The sequence below is a fragment of the Bacillus rossius genome, chromosome 7 (assembly GCF_032445375.1).
Source record: "Bacillus rossius redtenbacheri isolate Brsri chromosome 7, Brsri_v3, whole genome shotgun sequence".
Classification (NCBI taxonomy): Eukaryota; Metazoa; Arthropoda; class Insecta; order Phasmatodea; family Bacillidae; genus Bacillus; species Bacillus rossius.
Window position 1 is genome coordinate 56,226,912 of NC_086335.1, and position 27,579 is coordinate 56,254,490.

Sequence of the window (27,579 nt, forward strand, 5' to 3'; positions counted from 1 at the left end):
CTACCGCCGGCAGCTGGCATCATGGCCGCGGCGAGACAAGGGCGCGGCAGCTGCCCCGCGCGAAGACCGGCGGCGCTGTCTGGCGCCCGCAGCCGGCCCTTCCGGCTTGCCCGGGGGCTCACTGAGTCAGGCGCTGGGACGGCAGTGCACTGTTGCCACGTTCACCCGGCTTCCATACCATCGTTAAATGTTACAAGCTTTAATATATAAATTTTTGAAGTTATAATTCTAATGCGACTTCCAACAAGGTTGCGTTTAACGTTTAACGCTACCATGGAGAATTATTTGCATGCAATTAAAAAAAACATTTTTTTAAATGATGCCAAAGAAGTATCACTTCTCACGCGCGTACCTTAGTACACGCACCCATTTTATTGTTTTATTCTCGCTTGCAGCGCCACACCTATGTTGAAGTAACGGCTATTTCCCCAATTGGTAGAGGGCGAACATGTAAACTTTTTATTTGCCAACACGATGGAGCCCCTCACCATGTGAATCTCTTTGTACGGGAGTGGTTTACGTAATGGTCGAGACGTCAAGAGTTTTTGAAGTTATACTTCTAATGCGACTTCCAACAAGGTTGCGTTAAACGTTTAACGCTAGCATGGAGAATAACGTTACCATGGAGAATTATTTGCATGCCATTAAAAACTATTTTTTTAATGATGCCAAAGAAGTAGGCCTATAACTTCTCACGCGCGTATCTAAGTACACGCACCCATTTTTTAATCATACCATTTCTTTATTTTTCGAATATCTTCTACTGACAGTTTTATTACAGTTGTCATTCTGACAGAAAAAAAAATGCATTTAATGCAAAAGACCAATTATTATTCCACAGAAGAAACAATTTGTAATAATCAGTTACTATAAATAACAATGAAAATATGTGAAATACTAAAACTTCTTAAAATTAAATGAAATAAACTTTTTTTTTTTACAAAAACTGTTGTCATCAAGATGGCGTCTTTCAATTAGATCTTCTGAGACATACTTAAAACATGGAACTTATCAGATGTTACTGTTGATGAAATACACCCAGAAAACGTATTTCCACAATGCTCATTCAGAATTCTATCTTACAGAATACATTTTTTTTCTCGATAAGTACATTAAACAAATTTTCATTACCTACATTATGGAGTTGTGTCTGAAACGTTTGCGGTCAATGGCGTGCATCTGGCAAAGAGCACACCTTAACAAGGGCAGCTCTGATGAAATCATGCATTGGAAAGAGAAAGTAAATGTTCATTTAAATGCACACTGAAAACTAAGCATAAGATGCACTATATTCTGTCTCATACTTAGATTGCAGTTCAGAGCAAATAGGCCCTAATATCGCCACTACCCGACTAGCTAACTTTAAATTAACTTTATGATTCCTATTTTATGTATAATAAGTTTTAATATTTTAAAAATTTTATATTTTTTAATTATGTCGATACAAGAAAATAGTATATATTGACAGTATTATAATAGTTGCATTCATTCTTAAAGAAAAATTAATGATTCAATGCTAAGCACCAATTATTATTTCACAGGAGAAATTATTTGGGGCAGTCGGTCATGATTAATAAAAATAAATTACGGCTAAACTGTTAAATGATATAAATAAATTGATGGCAAAAAACGGTTGAAACCAAGATGGCGTCTTTCAGTTACGTTTTCTTAAAAGTAAGAACTGAATATTATCAGACTATGTTCTTGATGAATACAAGAACATATAATTCCCCAATTCTCATATATTTTTTTTATTTTAAATATATATTTTTGTACATTTTAAAAATTTTCATTACATTATATACTTGTGTCCGAAACTGTTGTGGTCTTTGGGTATCCTATGGTTGGCAAACATTGAAACATTGACAGCGCTAATAGCAGATATCGTGCATTGGAAATAGAGAGTAAAAATGTCCATTAAAATGCACACTGCAAACTAAGGTTGAGACACGCGTTATAGAGTGCGTTACATGCCAACTGGCAACACCCCATCTACAACTGTCCAACTTTTATTTATTTATTTATTTTAAAGCTGGTAGGGTAAGTCGAGGTCATGACTTCATCATAACGTAATGTATTTTTTTATTATAAATGTATATCCAACCAGTGTTATGTTCTCGTATCTGAAACATGCTGATATATGTATATATGTTGCGTCCTTGTACTTTCAATCATTCAATTCCCCTTAAAACAACCAATCTTGGCTTCCAAAGTTTAAAAAGTCCGCACAAATTATATACTACATTACTAATTAAGTCATGTTGCATAAACTACGTACATCCGACGGCGATACTAAATGTAATAATATTTAACTTAGACGAAACAAAATTGACAATATACAATACAATGAAATTTATACAATGCCGTACAATATACCAAAATAATACATAAAAAACATAAATAATATACAACTAAATAAATTAATAATTTAAAGTACTAGCAAAAGAACACAAAAATAGATCAGTACAGTATAATTACAATGAAAACCACGTTGATGAATATCGTTAGGCTACGGTTGTTGGACTGCCTACTAAAGCGGTCGCTGAGTATACCCCGCGGCAGGTGAGGCGATGTTTGAGCCAGTAAGGATGATGAGGGGGGAGGACTGCTGTCTGGGCGCCAGCTAAAGCACGCGTGCAGCCGGTCGAGAATGTGATTTAGAGACCGAATAAACTGATTCTGATTCTGATATTACTCTACCGCCTGTAAAACAAATTTCACTTCAAAAATTAAACTATAAATAAATTTCGAAACTAAGAATAACTACAGTAGAATCCGTTTATTCAGACTCCGCCTATATTGACGAACCGCCTTTTATGACGTAATAACACAACGAAATTTGGTTTTCATATAAAATTCTTTGTAAATAAGTCGGATATGACTTTGCTTACAGTGACATGTCGCTTATTGTGACCCATTTTTAATAAATTATGTCCGGTTATAATGACCGACGTCATTCTTTACACCTTCGGCAATGTTCGTTAATTCCCGATGACGTGGCACGTGGCTCGTTTTTGTTTTGAACCTCAGTGAGTAATTGACAGTTGAAGGTCACGCATTGTTGTTTGTGATATTGTGTGTTGTTTTTGAAGATGAGATTTTTAAGGCTGATGAAACTGGATTGTTTTACAAATTAATGCCGGAAAAAACTTTGAAATTTAAAGGTGAGAATTGTAGTGGAGGCAAGTTGTCGAAAGACAGAATAACTGTCATGTAAACAGCAAATATGAGTGGCACAGAAAAAATAAATTGCTCGTTATTAGAAAGTCACAAAAACCAAGATGTTTTAGCAGTGTCAAATCGTTACCTCTCGATTATGCTAACAATCGTAGAGCTTGGATGACGTCAGAGCTTTTTGAAAAATAACTTCGAAATTGGGATCGTGATTTGGTGAAGAAGAAGAAAAATATTTTATTGCTGGTTGATAATTGCCCGGCGCATCCAAAATACATCAGTACTACAGCCAATGGATCAGGGAATAATACGATCACTCAAAACTAATTTTAGAAAAAACCTTGTGCTCAAATTGATTAATTGCTTGATGCTAATGAAAACAACTCTTCTACGAAAATAACGGTGCTAGATGCAATTCTGATGGTTAATGATGCCTGGAATAAAATGCCACAAAGTACCATTCACAACTGTTTCATACATGCTGGATTCATTGGAAACCACGACGGTTTACCTGTTCAAACAGCAAAACATGAATTTGATGAAGAAGATGACGTCCCTTTATCTTTGTGGTCACGAAACCGAAATTCAGATTGTTTAGCAGCACCGGAAATGTGGGAAGATTATGTTGACATCAATAGTGCTCTTCTCACATCCGAAGAACCCACCTATGAAAATATCGTACAGAACATTAATGCTAGGGAACACCTCGAAAGTGATGGGGAAAGGGAAGAGTAAGTCGAGGAAGCAACATTACCTACCGCAGAAGAGGCATTAAAGGGTGCAGAATTATTATCATGATTTGTTCATAGCAATATTGAACATGATAGTAATTTTACCATGGTGATGTCTTCTATACACAATAGTATTAGAAACTGTTATTACAATCAAATGAAGGGAAAAAAACAAGCAGACAAAAATTACAGATTTCTTAATTTAAAAATGAAAAATATGTACATATATGTATCATGTTTGTACACGTGTTTATACGCTAAGTTTCTCTATTAAAATACATAAGTATTCACCTAAAAAAAGTTTTTTTTTTTTTCACAAAACGCTTTGTATGACGTCCGCTTATTATGACGTGTTTGTCAATTCCCTTAGATGTCATTATAAACGGATTCCACTGTATTTTTTTGTAACTGATGTTGAGATTTCTGTAATATTTAAGTAGGATTTTATCATCTATGGTAGCTCATGTAAATTCATTATTTTATAATTATTTTACATATTTTTGAGTTGGATAGCAACAAATTTGCATTTTTTAATTCTTCCAGAATTTAAAATAATTAATATCACTTTTTTTCTTTTTTTTTTCCTTCATGAAATGATATAAGTAAGTAGTAAAAATACCATATGTAGATATAAAATGAAATAGACTAGTAGAACTCACACAAGCTAGTTTTTGTTAGTGTTTTTTTTTTCTTGTTAAACAAAGTGTATTTGTATGAAATGTGTGAAAAAGAAAATAACTGAAATGCTAATTGTTACGGTCAGCCATCGGCTCAGAAACCCTCAGGTTACTGGTCTGAACTACGGACCGCGCCATGAAGGTACAGGCTGCCTCCCCGCTGAGCGCCGGACCGTCTGGGAGGGAGATGAGTCACGTCACGTGGTGTGGTCGGCGCGGTTGGAGGGGGGAGGACGCGGTCCGGGGTTGTAATAACATTTTTAATCGCCGTCGTAAACTTGTGGCGTTTCCGCTTCAGCGGGGCTGTCTGATGCGGCCGACCCTCCCAAGATGGTCGCTCTGCCAGTCGACTCTTTCTGCCTCCACACATCGCTTCAATATTTGCAAAATATCTGTGAAGGCGGTGTGCTATTTTTGGTGGGACGTTACAACTGTGTGAGAAGTCGCCGTCACTTGGAAATAGGCCGGGAGTAAATAGCCTACGAAGCAGTCCAAGGGAGTAGACAGGGTAAGCCCAAGCTGTCTAGCATGGCGGTCCCGGCGAGTAGGCAAGGCCTAAGGCTGGCTAGCGAGGCGGTCCTAGGGAATAGGCAAGGTGTAAGGCTGGCTAGCGAAGCTGTCCCGGGGAGTAGGTTGGACGTGAAGTTATCTAGCGAGGTGGTTCCCGGAAATTAGGCAGGTTCCAAGATGGCTAGCGAGGCGATCCCGGGGAGTAGGCCGGGTGGGCGAAACGGTCTTGAAAGGCGGTCCCGGGCAGTAGACCGGGTGGAAGGCTGTCTAGCGAGGTGGTCCCGGGCAGTAGACCGGGTGGAAGGCTGTCTAGCGAGGCGGTCCCGGGCAGTAGACCGGGTGGAAGGCTGTCTAGCGAGGCGGTCCCGGGCAGTAGGCCGGGCGGAATGCTGTCTAGCGAGGTGGTCCCAGGCAGTAGGCCGGGTGGAATGCTGTCTAGCGTGGCGGTCCCGGGGAGTAGGCCGGGCGGAAGGCTGTCTAGCGAGGCGGTCCCGGGCAGTAGACCGGGTGGAAGGCTGTCTAGCGAGGCGGTCCCGGGCAGTAGGCCGGGCGGAATGATGTCTAGCGAGGTGGTCCCGGGGAGTAGGCCGGGCGGAAGGCTGTCTAGCGATGCGGTCCCGGGCAGTAGACCGGGTGGAAGGCTGTCTAGCGAGGCGGTCACGGGCAGTAGACCGGGTGCAACGCTGTCTAGCGAGGCGGTCACGGGCAGTAGGCCGGGCGGAAGGCTGTCTAGCGAGGCGGTCCCGGGCAGTAGACCGGGTGGAAGGCTGTCTAGCGAGGCGGTCACGGGCAGTAGACCGGGTGGAAGGCTGTCTAGTGAGGTGGTCCCGGGGAGTAGGCCGGGCGGAAGGCTGTCTAGCGATGCGGTCCCGGGCAGTAGACCGGGTGGAAGGCTGTCTAGCGAGGTGGTCCCGGGGAGTAGGCCGGGCTAAGGCTGGCTAGCGAGGCGGTCCTAGGGAATAGGCAAGGTGTAAGGCTGGCTAGCGAAGCTGTCCCGGGGAGTAGGTTGGACGTGAAGTTATCTAGCGAGGTGGTTCCCGGAAATTAGGCAGGTTCCAAGATGGCTAGCGAGGCGATCCCGGGGAGTAGGCCGGGTGGGCGAAACGGTCTTGAAAGGCGGTCCCGGGCAGTAGACCGGGTGGAAGGCTGTCTAGCGAGGCGGTCCCGGGCAGTAGGCCGGGTGGAATGCTGTCTAGCGAGGTGGTCCCGGGGAGTAGGCCGGGCGGAAGGCTGTCTAGTGAGGTGGTCCCGGGGAGTAGGCCGGGCGAAGGCTGTCTAGCGAGGCGGTCCCGGGCAGTAGACCGGGTGGAAGGCTGTCTAGCGAGGTGGTCCCGGGCAGTAGACCGGGTGGAAGGCTGTCTAGCGAGGCGGTCCCGGGCAGTAGACCGGGTGGAAGGCTGTCTAGCGAGGCGGTCCCGGGCAGTAGACCGGGTGGAAGGCTGTCTAGCGAGGCGGTCCCGGGCAGTAGGCCGGGCGGAATGCTGTCTAGCGAGGTGGTCCCGGGGAGTAGGCCGGGCGGAAGGCTGTCTAGCGATGCGGTCCCGGGCAGTAGACCGGGTGGAAGGCTGTCTAGCGAGGCGGTCACGGGCAGTAGACCGGGTGCAAGGCTGTCTAGCGAGGCGGTCACGGGCAGTAGGCCGGACGGAAGGCTGTCTAGCGAGGCGGTCCCGGGCAGTAGACCGGGTGGAAGGCTGTCTAGCGAGGCGGTCACGGGCAGTAGACCGGGTGGAAGGCTGTCTAGTGAGGTGGTCCCGGGGAGTAGGCCGGGCGGAAGGCTGTCTAGCGATGCGGTCCCGGGCAGTAGACCGGGTGGAAGGCTGTCTAGCGAGGTGGTCCCGGGGAGTAGGCCGGGCGGAAGGCTGTCTAGCGATGCGGTCCCAGGCAGTAGGCCGGGTGGAATGCTGTCTAGCGTGGCGGTCCCGGGGAGTAGGCCGGGCGGAAGGCTGTCTAGCGAGGCGGTCCCGGGCAGTAGACCGGGTGGAAGGCTGTCTAGCGAGGCGGTCCCGGGCAGTAGGCCGGGCGGAATGCTGTCTAGCGAGGTGGTCCCGGGGAGTAGGCCGGGCGGAAGGCTGTCTAGCGATGCGGTCCCGGGCAGTAGACCGGGTGGAAGGCTGTCTAGCGAGGTGGTCCCGGGGAGTAGGCCGGGCGGAAGGCTGTCTAGCGATGCGGTCCCCGGCAGTAGGCCGGGTGGAATGCTGTCTAGCGTGGCGGTCCCGGGGAGTAGGCCGGGCGGAAGGCTGTCTAGCGAGGCGGTCACGGGCAGTAGACCGGGTGCAAGGCTGTCTAGCGAGGCGGTCACGGGCAGTAGACCGGGTGGAAGGCTGTCTAGTGAGGTGGTCCCGGGGAGTAGGCCGGGCGGAAGGCTGTCTAGCGATGAGGTCCCGGGCAGTAGACCGGGTGGAAGGCTGTCTAGCGAGGCGGTCACGGGCAGTAGGCCGGGCGGAAGGCTGTCTAGCGAGGCGGTCCCGGGCAGTAGGCCGGGCGGAAGGCTGTCTAGCGAGGCGGTCCCGGTCAGTAGGCCGGGCGGAAGGCTGTCTAGCGAGGCGGTCACGGGCAGTAGGCCGGGCGGAAGGCTGTCTAGCGAGGCGGTCCCGGGCAGTAGACCGGGTGGAAGGCTGTCTAGCGAGGTGGTCCCGGGCAGTAGGCCTGGTGGAATGCTGTCTAGCGAGGCGGTCCCGGGCAGTAGGCCTGGTGGAATGCTGTCTAGCGAGGCGGTCCCGGGCAGTAGGCCGGGCGGAAGGCTGTCTAGCGAGGCGGGGCGGTCCCGGGCAGTAGACCGGGTGGAAGGCTGTCTAGCGAGGCGGTCCCGGGCAGTAGGCCTGGTGGAATGCCGTCAAGCGAGGCGGTCCCGGGCAGTAGGCCGGGCGGAAGGCTGTCTAGCGAGGCGGTCCCGGTCAGTAGGCCGGGCGGAAGGCTGTCTAGCGAGGCGGTCACGGGCAGTAGGCCGGGCGGAATGCTGTCTAGCGAGGCGGTCCCGGGCAGTAGGCCGGACGGAAGGCTGTCTAGCGAGGCGGTCACGGGCAGTAGGCCGGGCGGAAGGCTGTCTAGCGAGGCGGTCCCGGGCAGTAGGCCGGGCGGAAGGCTGTCTAGCGAGGCGGTCCCGGGCAGTAGGCCGGGCGGAAGGCTGTCTAGCGAGGCGGTCACGGGCAGTAGGCCGGGCGGAAGGCTGTCTAGCGAGGCGGTCCCGGTCAGTAGGCCGGGCGGAAGGCTGTCTAGCGAGGCGGTCACGGGCAGTAGGCCGGGCGGAAGGCTGTCTAGCGAGGCGGTCCCGGGCAGTAGGCCGGACGGAAGGCTGTCTAGCGAGGCGGTCACGGGCAGTAGGCCGGGCGGAAGGCTGTCTAGCGAGGCGGTCACGGGCAGTAGGCCGGGCGGAAGGCTGTCTAGCGAGGCGGTCCCGGGCAGTAGGCCGGGCGGAAGGCTGTCTAGCGAGGCGGTCACGGGCAGTAGGCCGGGCGGAAGGCTGTCTAGCGAGGCGGTCCCGGGCAGTAGGCCGGGCGGAAGGCTGTCTAGCGAGGCGGTCCCGGGCAGTAGACCGGGTGGAAGGCTGTCTAGCGAGGCGGTCCCGGGCAGTAGGCCTGGTGGAATGCCGTCTAGCGAGGCGGTCCCGGTCAGTAGGCCGGGCGGAAGGCTGTCTAGCGAGGCGGTCCCGGTCAGTAGGCCGGGCGGAAGGCTGTCTAGCGAGGCGGTCACGGGCAGTAGGCCGGGCGGAAGGCTGTCTAGCGAGGCGGTCCCGGTCAGTAGGCCGGGTGGAAGGCTGCCTAGCGAGGCGGTCCCGGGCAGTAGGCCTGGTGGAATGCCGTCTAGCGAGGCGGTCCCGGTCAGTAGGCCGGGCGGAAGGCTGTCTAGCGAGGCGGTCCCGGGCAGTAGACCGGGTGGAAGGCTGTCTAGCGAGGCGGTCCCGGGCAGTAGTCCTGGTGGAATGCCGTCTAGCGAGGCGGTCCCGGTCAGTAGGCCGGGCGGAAGGCCGTCTAGCGAGGCGGTCACGGGCAGTAGGCCGGGCGGAAGGCTGTCTAGCGAGGCGGTCCCGGTCAGTAGGCCGGGTGGAAGGCTGTCTAGCGAGGCGGTCCCGGGCAGTAGGCCTGGTGGAATGCCGTCTAGCGAGGCGGTCCCGGGCAGTAGGCCGGGCGGAAGGCTGTCTAGCGAGGCGGTCCCGGGCAGTAGACCGGGTGGAAGGCTGTCTAGCGAGGCGGTCCCGGGCAGTAGGCCTGGTGGAATGCCGTCTAGCGAGGCGGTCCCGGTCAGTAGGCCGGGCGGAAGGCTGTCTAGCGAGGCGGTCCCGGTCAGTAGGCCGGGCGGAAGGCTGTCTAGCGAGGCGGTCACGGGCAGTAGGCCGGGCGGAAGGCTGTCTAGCGAGGCGGTCCCGGGCAGTAGGCCGGGCGGAAGGCTGTCTAGCGAGGCGGTCCCGGGCAGTAGACCGGGTGGAAGGCTGTCTAGCGAGGCGGTCCCGGGCAGTAGGCCTGGTGGAATGCTGTCTAGCGAGGCGGTCCCGGTCAGTAGGCCGGGCGGAAGGCTGTCTAGCGAGGCGGGTCCCGGTCAGTAGGCCGGGCGGAAGGCTGTCTAGCGAGGCGGTCACGGGCAGTAGGCCGGGCGGAAGGCTGTCTAGCGAGGCGGGTCCCGGTCAGTAGGCCGGGTGGAAGGCTGTCTAGCGAGGCGGTCCCGGGCAGTAGGCCTGGTGGAATGCCGTCTAGCGAGGCGGTCCCGGGCAGTAGGCCGGGCGGAAGGCTGTCTAGCGAGGCGGTCACGGGCAGTAGGCCGGGCGGAAGGCTGTCTAGCGAGGCGGTCCCGGGCAGTAGGCCGGACGGAAGGCTGTCTAGCGAGGCGGTCCCGGGGAGTAGGCCGGACGCGGGGCGTGTGCACACGCGCGAGGCGGGGGCGCCAGACGCCCGGCGTCAGCCTCGCGTCCGAGACTTCCGCGTGGACGCGCCCCGGCGCTTTGCATTCGCGCCGCGCGCCTCTCGCCACGCGCAGCGAGTCGACCAAGCGACACTCCCCTCTTCTCTCCTAACGAATCGAGGCGAGGCTCATTTATGAGGCGTGAGTTTCACCGTTGTGGCAGTTTTAAGTTATGATTTTCTAACGTATGATGGTAACCACTAGAGACCTGCAAAACTCGCCACCACACTCTTATACACAAAGCAAAATATGTATAATAATTTATGACGGTCCTGTACGAGAACCGACTAAAAGCTCATAAATTGAGTCTTTGCACAGAATTGAGTCGTTACACAATTGTCAATCATATTGAAATTTCTGTGTGTGTGGGGGGGGGGGGGGGGGTTAGAGCTAAGACCTTGTTGGCCATTAAATAAACTAACGTTTCAAGGTGAAACATACATATTTATTCCACCGTCTATAATCGAGTAGCCTGTCATTTTTGCTCCTACTGCTTGTAACATGCACAAATGTCATGCATAAAACTCAGATCGCATTTTATTTAAATCGAGCAAAATTACCCTCATCTGGCGGAGTCCGCGGTGAAACGTAACTAGCACGGAATAAACGTACTTTACGCGCATGCTAATCACAGCAATCAGCGAAGGCGGGGTCCGTTGTTTCCAATATGTCGCAGTGGAAGTTTCTCGAGGAATGCTGTGAGCTGCTGCCAACCTTGGGCTGACATAGCGATCTGATTTCCTCCCAACCATGTTCATCGACTACAGTAAACCTCTTCTTATGGATGTGCGAATTCCCCCCCCCCCCTTCCCCCACCTCCCCCAACCCCACCCCTCAAATCCGGCCCGACAACGAATCGAGCACTAAATGTCGCGAGATCCATTTCTCTGGGCGAGTCGAGAATTTTTCAGGTGTTTAAATTTCGTCAAGTTGGTACTTACACCACTGTCTAAATTTTTTTTGTTAGTATAGTCTGTGTTGTCAAAAATTTTACAGTTCTCAAAAGTCTTCCTTCCGTTCTGCCACTATTGTTCTGTCAACAATATTTGTAAACTACTTTATGTGATTGTCAAGTGACATATGGGAAACGGGAACTACTGGTACTATTTTTCATAATTGGCGATTGTAAGAAAAGTGAAATGGCAGTCTCTACAACTAAATACGCTAGAGATATGTAGACACCGTATATGTTCCTCTGACTTTTTTGCCGGTGGATCTACGCTGTCAACCAGGCGAGAAGGTGTCAGCCTACAGTTATATTTTATAAAAAAATATTTAAATTTTTTCCCGAGGTAATTCATGGATATATTGTGACCTACGACGGAAATATATCTAAAAGACAGTAAACATTAATGTGGGCATAACTGTAAAAAGTGCTCTGTGCGTATCTCATATTTATAAAGTCAATGAAAATTTCTATTAGGAACGAACTTGTAATTTTCGTCCTAATATCGATGTAATTAACGCATGAAAAAAAAATCTCGAAACTCAACTCCTGGGTCCCGGATATCTTCAGACCGGTTAACATCCACCCCTCTCCCTCCACCACCTTGGGTGCCAACCACAGTCAGCTAAAAAAATGAACGTAACGGCGATGCAACAGTATTTTTATGAATCATCGGAGTCACCATTTCTTGAGAGTTAAAGCTTTAGGATCCATTGTGTATGTGATATAAACACACACACACATATATATATATCAACTGGCAAGGCTATTTCAACGCCTCTTTAGCGCCTTGGGAAGGTTTAAAAAAAAAATTAATTAGTATAGTAGCACTAAAAGTTTGGTATTACACATTTTACAAAACAAAAATCCGGGATTGCTTCAAAGGTGAATTGCTGTCTGGAGAATATATATTTTTTTGTCGTTATCGCTCCAGGTTTATTTTTTTTTTTTTTGACGTGACAACGTCTAATAAATCGATGAACGCCGGCTGCACGCACGAAAAAGTGTCCCGTTATGCACATTTTCCCGTTGCGCTGTGTCCCGTTACGCTCATTGTACGCTTGCGCCGCATCTATCTCTCTTCCACTCGATTGGAACAACCATCGATTTGACTTTTTCGAGGCACATTAAACTTGAAACACTCACATTAGTTTCCTACTTTTCCTATCATCGTCCTATCCTTAACAGAATAACACAGATTGGAAGAAGTTAAATAGCAAACATGTATAAAAGTTATAGTTAAACGGTGCAAATATGCAACATTGGACTAGCCAATGATTGACATGCCCAGGCTGGCAGCATCATGTGTCGAGATTAAGGCCCCCACAACCCCCAGTACACTCGTTGCGCCGATCGCTGAAACAAGTCGTTTTTGACCCAGCGGGGTTCTAATGAAACCAGTCGCGTTTTGGCCCAGCGGGGCTCTAATGAACTACACACATGTGTCCTGACTGACCCTTAGATTAAAATATATCAGTGAGCAGCCTCACTATTGAATAGTAGGTGTCTGACCATGTGCCTGACCACGTCCTGCGGTGCAAATAAGCAACATTGGACTAGCCGATGATTGACATGCCCAGGCTGGCAGCACAATGTGTCGGGCATGTATGACCGTGGCAGCTGGGGCAACCTGGGAGTTGCGGTCATATAATCACAGCTGCAATATGTACTTCTTTTTCAGCTAACCTGGCTGGCTGGCAGCCTGGCGGGAAACGACTAAAGTCGCCCCCTAAAAACCAGTCCTACCAAACTAAAATGCGGACAGAAATGTCCAAGTGCCCGCCCTTGCTTAGTAGACATTTTCTACTCTTCCAACTCTTCTTCCTGAGCCATCCTTCTACTCCCGTAACCAACCAGCATGAAATTAATGCATGAATTTTTGCATCCCGCATGTCAGTGCCCAGGGTTTTCCCTGTGTCTATGCAGGTTTTACCTGGGCCCAACTTATCTAGTATAGTCTAGTATAGTCAAGTGAGGGGAGTTAGTCATGGCGCCAATTGCTGCCATGGCTGGCCAATCCCCCTCCTTAGCACATATGCATGTTCCCTTTTCTGCATGGTATCCCCTGCATGATTAGAGCGTATAGGCTTCGGCCTGAGACGCACTTAGAGTCTCTCCCTAACCCGGACCCCTCCCAATACACTTAGTTTAACTTAGGTTAGGAAAAAAAATTATAGTTTAACTAATCTCTTCGTTAAAGTAATAAACATATTTAAATTAGTGAGTGCAAATAATCAATTAAATTGTAGATTTCATTTCACTCCTTCTTTGTATCCATACAAAATAGTGATAATTCAATAAAAATGATTCAATTTTATTCATAAAAGTATGCAATCATTTCATCAATGTTTTGTTATGACGTTGTCACGTTAAACTATCGTCCGTAAACCGAATTTACAGACATTTTTTTTTCTTTTTTCATGTTTTCTTCCGGGCGACTGTGAGAAGGGGTGGGGGTTCGCTGGGCTGTCATTCCGGCCGCCGCGCCGGCCCGTGAAAGGTGAAGCGCTCCCCCGGGGCCGGAAGAAAGTTCACCGGCGCGACCTCCCCCCTCCCTCTCCCTCGGGAGGTGTCACCGCAGAAGGTAGCCTGCACCATTGAATATATATAACTTATAGAAGTCGCGAGGGGATAGGATTTATTATTCCAATTTTCGGATCCAAAACTGAGGTAGTTGTTAGCTCCGCCGCTAGACAGCTCTTCTTTCCACAAGAGGGTACTCGTAGTTACCAGCTTCCACGCCAGAGCGCTGTAGCGTCGCTTTTTTCAAGGTCGTGCGCGTAATTCTCTGTTTCACTCTATCGAGAGGCGGTGCCTTTTGTTGAAATCCGAGCGCTTAGATATCGGCGGGCGCAACTGAATTGGAGGAGTACGGCCACCGAAAAAAAAAAAAAAAAAAAAGTGCGGTTAAAAGATGCCAACATCAAAAATTAAGTTTTAATAATAAGAAAACTACAGAAATTTCTTAAAGCGTATCAGATTGGAATGTACAGTATAGTGTACATTCCCACTGACATTCGTGGTTCAGAATTTATAAAATGTTGTGTTAACGGAGTGGCGCATTGAGTAAAATGGCAAAACATAATTTGGAATAATTCTTGACAACGTTGAATGATTTTGGTAGCTATGAAACAACTATGGCTGCGATGACTGTTCAAACGCGTGCACGTGTTGTTATTAGTAACAGAAACTAATTGTATGATGTCATACTTTGTGGCTATGCAGTTTATAATTTTTTTAACATAAGATGAAGCATTTTTACATAATGTTTTGGTTGTTTCGTTATTCAAAATAAATAATCTTAAACGTTATATGGTGAATATTCCCAGTAGCGAATGACCACAAAAAAAAATCAATTTTGCCAACATAGATCTGAAAAGTTAACGATTTACTATGTTAATTTGCTTATAAATAAAGCACATTTCCCGGATCTCCAAAGAAAATAAGAGTGTTTGTTATAGCATTGAGTTCCCACTCTTTATATTCCTTGCTTTGAGGTTAGATACACAAGTTAAGCCCGGGCTACATTCGCAATAGCAAGCAAACAGCACAGACGCACAGAAGTTCAACATACACTATTAGATATGAGCTGCCACATTGGCAAATAGCACGCGCACAGAAAAATAGCACAGGATCGGCGCACAGAAAGTTCATTAACTTTTAACTTTTAGGTTATTTTCTGTGCGCGACCATGATGGTAGCCAATCAGCAAACAGTTTAAGTACTACTCGAGTGGGCTTATAAAAGAACAATTGTCACGAAAGTATTGGTGCTCTTGACTTGAGTAGTTTGTTATTGTTTTCAAACACGCGATAACATAAAAATGGAAGGCACATTTGATAGCTTTTTGATAGCTGTAATAGAAAGTAAAAATATTTTGTATGACAGGGGATCCGCAGGATACAAAAATGAAGAAGCTAAATTAAATGCTTGGAAGTCTGTGTCTGAATGTGTTAAAGAAGCCGGATTTGAAATAAACAGTGATATATATTTTTGAATGCTCATTGTGTTTTGTACGTAAACTTTGAAATATTTAAAATATTTCTGGGTTTAACGAAAACCGTACCACAATAACAACACACGAATCTAAACAAACGTCACGTATGCCAACTTCAGTGACCAAAATTGTGAACGGGAGTTTTACATTTAAAAAACTTTTTTGAATGCTTCCGGTATTATTTTGTGTTGTGTTGTGCGTGAATGTAGCATCAAGCTCTGTGCTATCTCTGTGCGTGTGTGCTATCTGTGTGCTGTTTGCGTGCTATTGCGAATGTATCCCGGCCTTTATGCTCGTAAAAACGATGCGCAAGTATTTTGAATACAAATATATTTTCTTTTAATAACCGAAAGGTAAATATTATTTCCATGAAATATAATACAATTCTTTAAACACAGACAACATATAAGAGCTATTTTTTGTTTATTATTCCATCTGGCGTGATAAATATTATATTTTAAAAACTGTTTGTGGATTTTTAATATAAAATAAATATTTGTTTATGACATCAATTTAAGTTGTTCAAAAAATTCACTTTGGTATGAATTAAACCAAATTCATGTTATCCAGGGCACAAAATTAGAAACTACCAAAAAAGATTATTTACATTGCTGTTTTGTGTAAATCTGTGCACGGACTTAGTAAGTGACATATTTATAATTCCTCATTTTAGCAACCCATTTTAACACAAGAGAAAAATGATTTTATATTAAAAAATTATTATTTTAAACCATTAATTAGCAGGAAACATGTATGAATAATCTATTTAAATTTGCATTTGAACAGTGAATATTATTTTACAATAATAAATATTTTTATCATCGTATATTACTGATGAAAAGTTTGTATTTCCATCTAATCAGAAGTATTATGACACAGTTAATTAAATTGCTTTACAAGTTTTTATTCACATGAAAATCATTAAAAATTGGTTGGAAAGTTATATAAATATACAAAAACAAATCATTATACATACAATTTTATTATCTTAGTGGATTTAAATTAATGGTGTCCCAGTGACTACTGCGAAGAAAAAAGTCTTGCGAAAGGTTTCCTCGTAATTGAAATTCGTCAAAAAAAAACTATCTCTCATTTTTGGTGACATTTCTGACAAGTGGTACAATGAAATTTGAGACTGGCAAATGAATGTTGTGAAGCAATAAACAAAATATCACATTCGTGAACTACAAATGCATAATTGTTTTTATTTTATAATAAAAGTGTATCTAATAACCCGTGGCTTTGCTCACGTAATTTCCGGGTATTGCTGATATTCTACCATTTTAAGAAAATATGTATTAAATTTCAAATATTTTTGAAGAATTATACACAAAGAACTGTCAAGTATAGAACATATTTAATAAATAAAAATATTTTTACGACTTATTTTTAATTGGTTTAGCGTAAGTCTATTTTAACTTTTATTTAAAATTAAGTACCTACCTTATTTTCTATCTCCCGGTTTAGTGACTTTGAGAATATATTTTTCCTTGATGAAATCTTAACTCTTTTCCATCTGACGAAGAAGCCAATTAAAAAATAAACTAAGACTCGCGCACTTATTGTATGTTAAGAATGCCATCGTTTTAAATTACTGTAATTTTTTTAGTTATAGTCATGCTTAGTATAATAACATAATATGCCTTATTACGCATACATTTCAGTATTCATGAAACTAGTGCATTTTTATTTGAAATGTAGAGCAGTTACCAAATTTCTTATCTCGCATATTGATCTTTTGGTATGGCTAGTATTACTTAAACTAAATTTTTGAATTTTCACTGATGCACTGTTTTCCCTTTTCTATGTGATTTAGAAAATATAGCAATATACGTAAACCAATTAAACCAAAATCATCCTGAATTTTTATTACAGAAAAAAGTTAATTACAAAAATTTTTAATGTGCGTATTTTAATATTGAATTTATATATATCTTGCCAATACTGATTTAGTGGGTTATATAATTTTTTTTATTTTTAAAAATAATATCTACCCCTTTTACTACTTAATAGATAACGTTGAATAAGAGAAGGTTGTTTAAGGTATGTTGATTTTCCTTGCCAATATCTAAAAGTAAATTTGCACAAACGCGAAATATAGTTTAAATAAGTATTTTACTTTTAAAATAAAACCATATTTTGAACGTAACACTGACTATTGGCCCAATACAAAGTTTTAATAGCTAATTTTCACTTCACTCGGGTACAGAATCCCATCATTCAGTGATTTCCGTGGCTAGCTTCTTTTGGGATTTCATCATTCTCAAACGACGGTAAGGGAAGCTTCTCTTCAAGGTCGCCTAACGATGTTGATAAGACCTGCCGGGTAATTTGAATCGTTGGTCTGGGATTTTCGAGGGGGGGGGGGGTGAAGGATGATGTCACGACTGGGCTGGTTAACCTAGTTCTGCCAAATACCACCAGGGGCGTATACAGCCGATACCCAGCGATGAAAGCGATCGCAGCGGCGGAGCTTGGAACTACAACAATTCTTCTAAGAAACCGGACAGAAAATTTAACCTGGGCTCGCGACTTCTATACATTATATATATTCAATGCCTGCACTCAGAGTCCTGGCGCCGCACTGCCTTCCCCCCCCCCCTTCCCCAATCGCACAACCTTTGAATATTTATACTGTGTAGAAGTCGCGAGTGGATAGGATTTACTCTACGTTTTTCAAAAGCGTATGATGAGCAGCTTGGGATTTTCACCGCTGCAGTGCGCTGCCGTAACGCCCTGTATCGTCTTAGTTGTTATTTACACGTTAGAGCGCAGCACTGTCGCCCGCTGTAATTCCCCGCACCCCCCACCCATCATTCACTGCAGCTCAAGGTCGTTCAGCGGGAGGGGGAAGGGGTGCTTGAAGAGTTCGACACTTGTCCGCTAGGGACCACCACAAGTCGATGCCCTAGAGATGGTGGCGATTGCGGCGGTGAATTAACCAACTACCTCAAAAACGTATTAGAAATTTTAACCTGGGCTGGCGACTTCTATACAGTATATATATTCAAAGGCACAACTGCGCAGGCGGTTGACAAATGTCAACATTAATAATTAAGTTATAAATATCAAGAAACCATAGAAATTTCTTAAAATAATGACTTAGATAATAAAAAAAAGTAATTTTACAAATAATATCAGTTCAGACATTTATATAATGGAGTATTCACAGAGTGACGTATTCAGTATAATTGCAAACTAATTATATTATGGAAAAAAAATATTCGACGCTGCAGAATGATCTCGGTAGCAATGAAATAAGCATGGCTGCCATGTGCACATGTTCAGGCGTGTGGTCGTGTGTATTTTTTTTTTTTTTTTGCAATTGAAACTGAAGTAATTATTTTCAACACATACTTTGCGGCTATGCATTTTTTTTTTTTTTAAGTTTTCAAACAAAAGATAAAACACTTTAACATCGTGTTTTGGTTGTTCCGTATCGGAAAATATATGAACTGAAACATTTATGATATTCCCAGAAACGAACGACCAAAGAAAAAAAAAATCCAAGTGGCCAGAATTTTCTTTTGAAAAGTTGACTTTTAGGTTGTTAGGTTGGCGATAAATACCGCTCAGTTCTCTAATTTCCAAAGAAAATAAGAGCGTTTTGTGCCCACCACTGTCTGTCGGGCAGGGCTGTGTGGCATGTCGACTTGTAGTCGATACTGTAACAAGCTTGAAGCTTGAAGATATAACAGCAGGTCGAGCGCACAAGATTTTGTAGCCATGATTTGAACTTAATGATTCACAACAGCGCATAGAGCGGTCGCGTGAATCGAATCGGGGTCGTGTGCATAGGAGAGGAATAAATATATTTTTTTATTTCTGTTATGGACACACGGTGCAGCGGCCAATGAGAGAAGAGTATGTGTGATTTTTGCGGGATTAGAGAACTGTTTATATTTATCAATCATAATGTGGCGAGTAAACTGTCGAGATATTGCAACGCTGAGGTGTAATTCCGGCTTTAAAAATTAATTAATGCCATTACTCATAAGAAAATCACTAGCAATTAAAGCAAACAAATATATATTTTGTTGCTTGAATGGTTAACTCAAAATTTTACATAACCCAAATTAATTTATATGTAATTGTATTCAAAAATTACTGGACATATGTCACGGGATAATCATTTGGTAGTAATCTAACAACATTCTCTGGTGTTTTTTGAGATATTCGCAAAAAACAGCGCAATATTTGCACTTGTTTTGATTTTTCGCTTATAATTTTAAAACTGTGTGTGGTAACGAAAAAATCATTCTTACTACATTTCCCTTAATTTGAGCTCAAGTGTAGCTTTGTAAACTAATGGTTTTCAAGACACAGAACCTCCAATATATATATATATATATATATATATATATATATATATATTTTTTTTTTTTTTTTTCAAAAAGTAAATTTAAGTTTTGGGTCAAATTTTGAGCCCAATATTGGGGAAAAACCTGACCCTACGAGGAAAATTGTTAGGAATGAAGTTATAGAAAATATATTTACCTTTAATTCTAGAAAAATACGACGGCTGTAGACCCAATGGTTGACTCATAATTTGCAAATAAATGAGAAAATTGGATTTTGGGATGATTTTATCTAAATCCTTTCCACGACTTGAAAACTTCGCGGTATTTTAATATAAACACTATACTTGTGTTTTATATGTAAGATTACAATTATAGTGAAAAAATATTAATGATAATTTACATAATTATATACAAAGAAACTTTGGTTAATAAGGTCTTGTTTGCCCACGCTTGGTACATAATGGCCCTCCCTAAATTCTAGAAGGCAAAAAAAAAAGTGTGAGATGCTTGTGTTTGATGGGTTCATTAGAGTTCAATTTGTACACAGTTAATCAAGTTTACCTTGAACAGGTGGCTGATTGATTTTTGTCATACAGATATTCTTCCTCTTCGAAATCATAGCGATGTACATTACTGCAGGATGCTTAGCATGGCTCACACATGTTAGAGCAGTTCAGTTTTCTTGCATTCACTCACACATTGCCGTTGCGCACTCTGGCACATTAAACTTGAAACACTCCCATTCGTTTCCTACTTTTCCTATCATCCTCCTATCCTTAACAGAATAACACAGATTGGAAGAAGTTAAATAGCAAACATGTATAAAAGTTATAGTTAAAATAATCTCTTCGTTAAAGTAATAAACATATTTGAATTAACGAGTGCAAATAAAAGTAAATTTATCAATTAAATTGTAGATTTCATTTCACTCCTTCTTTGTATCCATACAAAATAGTGATAATTCAATAAAAATGATTCAATTTTATTCATAAAAGTATGCAAACATTTCATCAATGTTTTGTTATGACGTTGTCACGTTAAACTATCGTCCGTAAACCGACTTTACAGACAACCAATTTTTTTTTATTACAAAATAGCAATTGTCTCTTACAAAACAGTTAGCGTCGTTACAAAGCTGACACTTTGAACTTTCGCAGGGTAGTCGTGGGGCCCACCCGCAGCAGATGTCGCGCCGAACAGGGTTTCAGTTTCTCCACTGCAGGAGTCCTTCCTTGTTCCGTGCACCGCGCGCGCGTGTGTGTGCGCACACGGGTTTGGACTCGTGTTTGAGGTGACACACCGCGCGCGGCTGCGTCTCCGGTGACGCCGGAGGTCCTCGAACAACAACACTCGGCGGGGGCTGCCGACGAATAGCCCCGGCGTCGCGGCCCGTCCAAACACACTCTCCCAGGGGGGGTATGGGGGGGGGGAGGGGCTGTGTTCACGGGCCGCGCGTGTGTCTAGCTGGGGCGGTGTCGGGTTGCCGCGGGGACCAGGCCTCGCCAGGTGCGCATAGCTCCTGCTTCCGCCCGTGTCCCTGGCAGGCAGCCCGGTCAGCTGAGCGAGGTACGGGCAGGGGCGTAGCCAGGGGGGGAGGTTTTAGGGGTTCAATACCCCCCCCCCCCCCCCGCCTTGGCACCAAAAATATTTAATTAATTTCTTATTCATCACTCAAACAAATCTCATATTAAAATTAATAAAAAAAAAATTTTTACCATTACAATATTTAAAATTTAAGTACCGAAAACTGCTAAAATAGCAATATTTTACACCTTAAAATCCAAATTTTTCCCGGGGGAGGACCCCCGGACCCCCCCCCCCCCCCCCCTCATACACAAATCTTGGCTACGCCACCGGCGTACGGGGCTGAGGCGGTGACCATGCTGGGTCGGTGGCCCCAGCCGCTGGTCATTGCCGGAGCTCTAACACCCTCCCGATCAAACAACAGGGAGCGATCCCCAACTGTTCCGTTTTTAAAAAAGCAGCTCTGGAATGTTTATGAAAAGCGAACTGGAGTGTTACTCCCACCCTAACCTATTAGGGCGCATATGTGGGAGGGGAACGTGAGAATGCCGGCCATAAAGTCGGAATAATCTGACAGCCTGTAGACCAAAACAAAATTAAGATAATCAGCATGAAAAATGAAGCAGCAAATGGCACGTAGAACATAGAAATACGATTACTGTGTTTTTTTTTAACCTCCGATGAGCTACATATTAAAAAAAAAGACAAATTTGTATAACATTATAATTTTATCACCAAAAGTACAGCAGGGTCTTACTTATTTTTCTACATAAACGCAAAAAAAAAAAAAAACAGTAATCGTGACACAAGCTTCTCGATGCCTTCTTCGAAGAAGTCAGCCGCCAGTGAATAGAGATACAGGGTCAACGCCTGTATCTCCCTCTCCCTCAAGACACCGCTGTGAAGCGGGTGGACTAATCACGCGGCGAATTCTTGACGCAGGAGTGAGTGCGTCGCACGATTAGTCTATTCGCCTCACAGCGGCGTCGTGAAATATGATGAAGGAAATCGAAATTTAAAATGAACAGTTTGAGACACGAAAACGAAAATATAAAGCACGAAGACCCATTGATGAACTAAAATAAAGAACACTAAGGGGTATATCTAATGATTGATTTTTTTTTAAAGCTAATACATAATCCATAAACCCTTAGTACATATACCCAAATGCGTCCGGATCTAGGGCCGAAATTCCAAGATACAAAAATGTTTTAGATGTTGAGTATAATAATTCACCCGTACCCTAACCGTATTCCTAGTGCACGATAGGACACAGCCAGTTCCTTATTTTTAGGGAAAGGATTTTGGTGTCCTATCCGTTGCCCAAACTCCCGCGCCTGCGCAGAGCTCACTTTTTCGTTATTGATGTCGGGCCCGCGCCTGGCTCCGTTAACTCGTATATACTCACTTTTGTGGCCATCTTGGGACGTAACAAGCGTATTGGTGTGGCAAATAAAACTTCATAATAGCGAAACTATCGTGTAATACATTACGCACACTTTAATGGTCATAACAAGCAATAATCGCAACTTAAAAAGTTCTTGAGTTTCTGTGCAATAGTGCTGCTATCTCTAGCATTTTTTGCCGTAACAATTGTATCGATAGTTGTAAAACATCCTGTAGTATGAGTATGACCAGCGAGTTAGGTTACGGTTGTATCTCAACAGGGCAGTGTTTACTCGATACATTACATGCGGATATTCGATTGCTAACGAAATTATATAGAAATTTCATACAACACTGAACCAATGGCCGTGGGTTTCGAGACAAAGGCCACTCCACTCATAAAAAGAAACTTACCCAAACGTCTTGGAATACCGCCAGGTGTTGCAATGGTATTATACATATATTCTTGTACTTTTAAACAATTACTACGTATTTAAAACATAAACAAACATTCATACACCGAAGCCAAATACTGCACGTCTATTGGTCGAGGAATTAGTTTCGTTGAAGGATACTTTATACGGATATTTAATTATAAACACATGATGTATAATGTTGCAGATTTTGTTGCTTCCTCATGCTCAATGCTAATTCGCTTTTGGTTTAACTTCAAGCAAGCATCCATAAAACACTTAGTGTTTGACTAACAGCATCATGGTCACTCACTCACTATTAGTTCAGTTCCTGTGTTTTCACAGCTGGACACCGCATACAAGCTAATGCCAATAGTCACGTTCGTCAAATATTCCTTCATGAATATTTGCGAATAGCAAAAAAAAAAAAAACCATTGGTGGGTGAAGCCAACTTTAAATAGTAAAAAAAAAAAATTATAATTTGACCTTTAGTTAGAAAAAAATTGTAACTAATCCTTACAAACTACTATTAAAAAATTGTTTTATAGGTAAGCTTAAATCATGTTTTTTTCCTTTTGTTATTGTTTATTATTCCTCAATAAATGTATTTAAATTACGGAAATGACCCTGCCCTTTCACTCCCTTTTGACTTCATGCTCTTTTGATTTGTGATAGAACATAAGTAAATACAAGCTTTATGTCAGTAAAATCGTTACCCTAATTTGTAGGGAGTGAACAGATGTAATTTTCAAATTGAAATATTTTTTTAAAGAACGTGTTTTCTTGTTTGATCCCAGTTATCTAGCAGTCGAGTGCCTCCGTGTCATAGTCCTCCTAATTGTGCGTGTTCCAATGGCAGTGGCAGCTCGAAGGTGAGAGTGTTTTGAATGTGTAGCTCACTCTGTGTATTTACAGTATCTGCGTCATTGCAGTGTTGCCAGATCGCGGGATCCCATTTCACACTAATTTTAGGAGGCAGTAAAACTGTAAATGAGACCAAAGGGAAAATTGGACCCTTTTTTTAGTTTTTTGATTTCATTAAAAAAAAATCCCTTATTGTTTCTGTGAGTAAGATATGAAGGAAATGCGAAACAACCATGTACGGTTGCTTGTCATGATGACCCAGGCATGTACAGGGACGTAACTTTGTGTGTGTGCGAGGGGGGGGGGGGGGAGCGCCTCAAACAGCAGAGCAATTTTTACTATAGATATTTATTTAAAAATAGTACTGTTAGAACACAAAAAAAATTTGTCGGCGGGCAGATAAACATAATTATTTGTATTTAAATATACATAGGACATGTACATATATAGTCAAATATTTAAAAAAAAAAGATTTTTTGCTTATTATGCGACTTGCGATGTATTAAAAATGAAATGACTGCAAAAAACTTCTTATTTACCATTTAAGTTGAATAATTTTTTTTGGAATAATGGAATTAATATATGGTGGCGATATGAGGTGTCGGAAATGGTTTTGGTTTGGTTCGTTTAAAAAAGGGGGGGGGGAGGGGCCATCAAGATAAGTTCTTGCCCCGGGTGGGCACGTAACACACTAAGCAGGCGGATTTTTTTAAAACTATTTTAATAAAAACCCACACACTTATGTAATCGGACGTTTCACTGCTAAATGAGACTTATTAGAATTCAACTCGGGATTTTTCCTACTCGGAAGAATGGCAACGCTGAGCCAGGGGGGTCGCCGTGTTCCACGAGATGGCATTGCCTGACCTTTCCTGTGACTATTCTGGGGGTGTCGGGGCCAGCAACTGCAATTAGCGACCGTCCCTACAGTGTGCTACAGCTTGAGAGCCAGCGCCTGGTTCAAAAACTACGCAACCGACTATAAGTAAAATGCACAACGCAAAAATAAGAAGACACGCAGTTCACCTAAAAAAAGAAAATAATAATTGATGTGTAAAAATCTTGGCTCTCGGTATACGTCATTTATTTGGTAGCAGTATTTCGTGAATGCAACAAAAGTCGCGTGGAACGGAAATATGTAACCGCGGTGTTTCCATCTGTAACGAATGGTGAAACCCAAAGTTGTTCACAAAGACAAAAGGGAAACGTTTTACTATTAACCGTTTAGTGAATTTCAACAAGATGTGCAGTATATTAATAATCAGTTCCAAAGCCGGGGGTTTCATTTATTTGTTTTCAAGTCTTTTTTCACTTTTATCGGAGCAGTTTCATTATATAGTTTAAAATATCTGTCTGCAAATCTAATGATTCAGTAGTCGACGTTCTTGCTCCGGCAACGACACCTAGCGGCGGGTGCGGAGAGACTACGTCTAATTCGCGTCAATAAATGTAATTGAAAACACAATTCGCTTCTATTCATCACGCTCGGCATTATTTCTATGAGTTATTGTTTAAATTTCGTGTCCGAGTTTCGTATTATAAGATTGTTTGCAACATGAGAACATGAATTCGCTCGTTACTGAGGGTAGATGTTTACACATGACTGACGACTACTGAAAGACTCTCTCGCATGTTTTACGTGAAGTGTTCCTAAAACGTCTCAAATTTCCACTGTTTTCAGAGACGATGATTGATCATGAAAGTTTCGTGTCAACAAGGTAGGCCTACTTTGCAAAACATTATTCACTTTTATTTCGGGTGAATCTCAGAAATTTTAAAATGCAGCATATACATCCTTATTGGCGCAGAAGAGTGTGTAACGGACTTCAAACCAATATAGTCGATGTTCCAGCAATGAATCAACATCGCCAATTCTTATGTAATCTAAGGCAATGATTTTTTGTTAAAACTATCGTAGTTGAAGGCAGCAAAAATAGTTGTTAGTAAAAATATTGCCAATTCCATAAGTTTTACTTAAAAAAAAAAAGAGCGAATGTAGCTCAGTAAAGGTGATTGAAGTAAAACTTCTTTGGCAGTTCAAACCACGACTCGTAAGTGCTCTCATTGTACCTACCTCTTTGGCGTCAGAAACGTTTCAAAACAATGTTTCACGAAAACGTGACATTTAAATTCGGCATTGAAATGTTACTCCCATCGCGCACAAAGACGTTTTCACTTCAAAAATCATCAGAAAGTTTTCGATGGAAAGAAATATTTTCCCCCATTCTCGTGATTTCAGTTTGTGAGGTCGTCGACATGTTTCGACTTGAGATGTCGCACGAGCGACTGCGGGGTTTTCTCGCGTTCAGCCGCGCACGCGTCCTTGGAGCCGACTGCGCTCCTTGCGTGGTTTATGAACTGGGCCTTGGTCTCTCCCGCGACCAAGACGCCTGCCAGCGCCGGCGCCACGACGCTCCCCCCCCCCCTCCCACCCCGTCCTCCTATCTTGGCTGTTTGGCGCTTACGAAACCCTAAACCGTTGCACAGTGTTTCATCTGAACAATCTAGGAGGACAAAATTATTTTTCCGCATTGTTTAATTTATATCGATAGGTTTGGTAATATAATAAGAATATAAATAACTTTTATTAATAATTAACTTTATTAATGAGTATTGAAAAAAAAATTAAAAAATTCAGAAAAAAAAATCAATATACTTTACGCAATAAATGATTTGTGTGTTAGAAAAATACTAAAATAACAGAAAACCAAATAAAACAAAGAAATTTACAACCAAAAAATTACAATTTTAGCTAACTTAAAATACACGTTATTACACATTGAATACAAAATAATACAATAATTCCTCATCGGAATTGTCCGAGCTATCAGTTATGTGATAGTGTTACGTTTGAACGCGGAAGAGGCCGGGCCTCTATTACGGGAGCTATACTCAACTTTAAGACTTCTTATCATAATTCACCCGTCTTTTTTTTTCAGGAACCTCTCGGAGGCTATTGATCAGAGGATCAGATGTTACCGTCAACATGGGAAGCAAGTCTCTTTTTGTATCAATACGTGAACGCTCTCTGGTGTTGATGCTCCCGGAACCTACGACAAATTTTGTTCATAGCTTCCTGGGCTTCTTCCGATAGCTACTCTATTTGATGACTTCTTTACTATGGACCAGTATTTTCTGTACATATATACAGACAGACAAGGACTGGGATGATTTTTTTTCTTGGGTCCAAAATGTGACAAAATTGGTTATCTCGAAACCAGAAGACAACGTCGTCAGTAATATATCACGAAACCAACCCCATGGCGACTGTAGTCCGCAATACAGCCTGCACAGATATATTTTTTTAAAAATTTAAGTCATTATGTTTAAGAAATTTTCTATTTAAAAACTTTAATCTGGCCGTTCTCAAGCTTGCAGTTCTTTCAGCGGTCACGTTCCGCCTGCGGAGTTGCGCCGCCCGTCAGGAGCGTCCCGGATGTTCGGGATGGGCCGGGGCGACGTGGCAACGCCGCGCCCAGGAGGCGCCAGCGGGGCCCGGGGTATTATTAGCCGGCCTTGGGTGGTCGCGGGGCTGATCGAGATAGCGAGCTGCGTCGCCCGAGGCCTTCCCTCTGCGCCCATCGAGGGCACAGCTGCGCGCGCACTCCCGCCGCGGATACACCGCCTGTTCGCACCAGCGCAGCGTCCGTGCAGCCTCACGTAGTTTCGGTTCCCTACCACGTTCCTGCAACTTCGGATTTCTCTCGAAAATTGAAATTTAAAAAAAAAATATCGAAGGGTTAGGTTAGGTTAGGTCAGTCACAACATGCTTGTTTTCATTGGAAACTTCTGATTTAGCGGGCTGAAGTGGCGTTTAGTACCAAAACGCAAAACTTCGGAAATCTTCGGACATTCTTGCAGGGAACCGAAACCACGTGAGTTGTAGGCTTCCCGCAGCCTCAACATGGCTGTACGGTTCAGAGATGCCAAATTCAAAAAAAAAAAGTTTTAAATAAAAAGAAAATATAAATATATAAAAATTTCTTAAACATAATGACTTAAATAAAAAAAAATCTGTTTCATGAATTGCCATCGAGCAGAAAGGGAATGAGAAAAAAAGCGACACCAAAAACCGCGACAAACTCGGCCCATCGTTCACAGCCACCGGCTCAACTGACTCCGCATCAACATCAGAATCACCAAAGAGAATATCCACGTCCAT

At 43.8% G+C, this 27,579-nt stretch overlaps 1 protein-coding gene across 1 annotated transcript; it reads right to left on the bottom strand.

Moving 5' to 3' along the window:
* Window positions 1–27,579, bottom strand: LOC134534569 (uncharacterized). The gene is made up of 6 exons (XM_063373050.1): window positions 27,501–27,579; window positions 26,812–27,010; window positions 8,027–9,602; window positions 6,479–6,657; window positions 5,315–5,443; window positions 1–121 (listed from the first exon to the last, which is right to left on the bottom strand). The coding sequence occupies exons 1-6, from the start codon at window positions 27,577–27,579 to the stop codon at window positions 1–3; spliced, it is 2,283 nt and encodes a 760-aa protein (XP_063229120.1).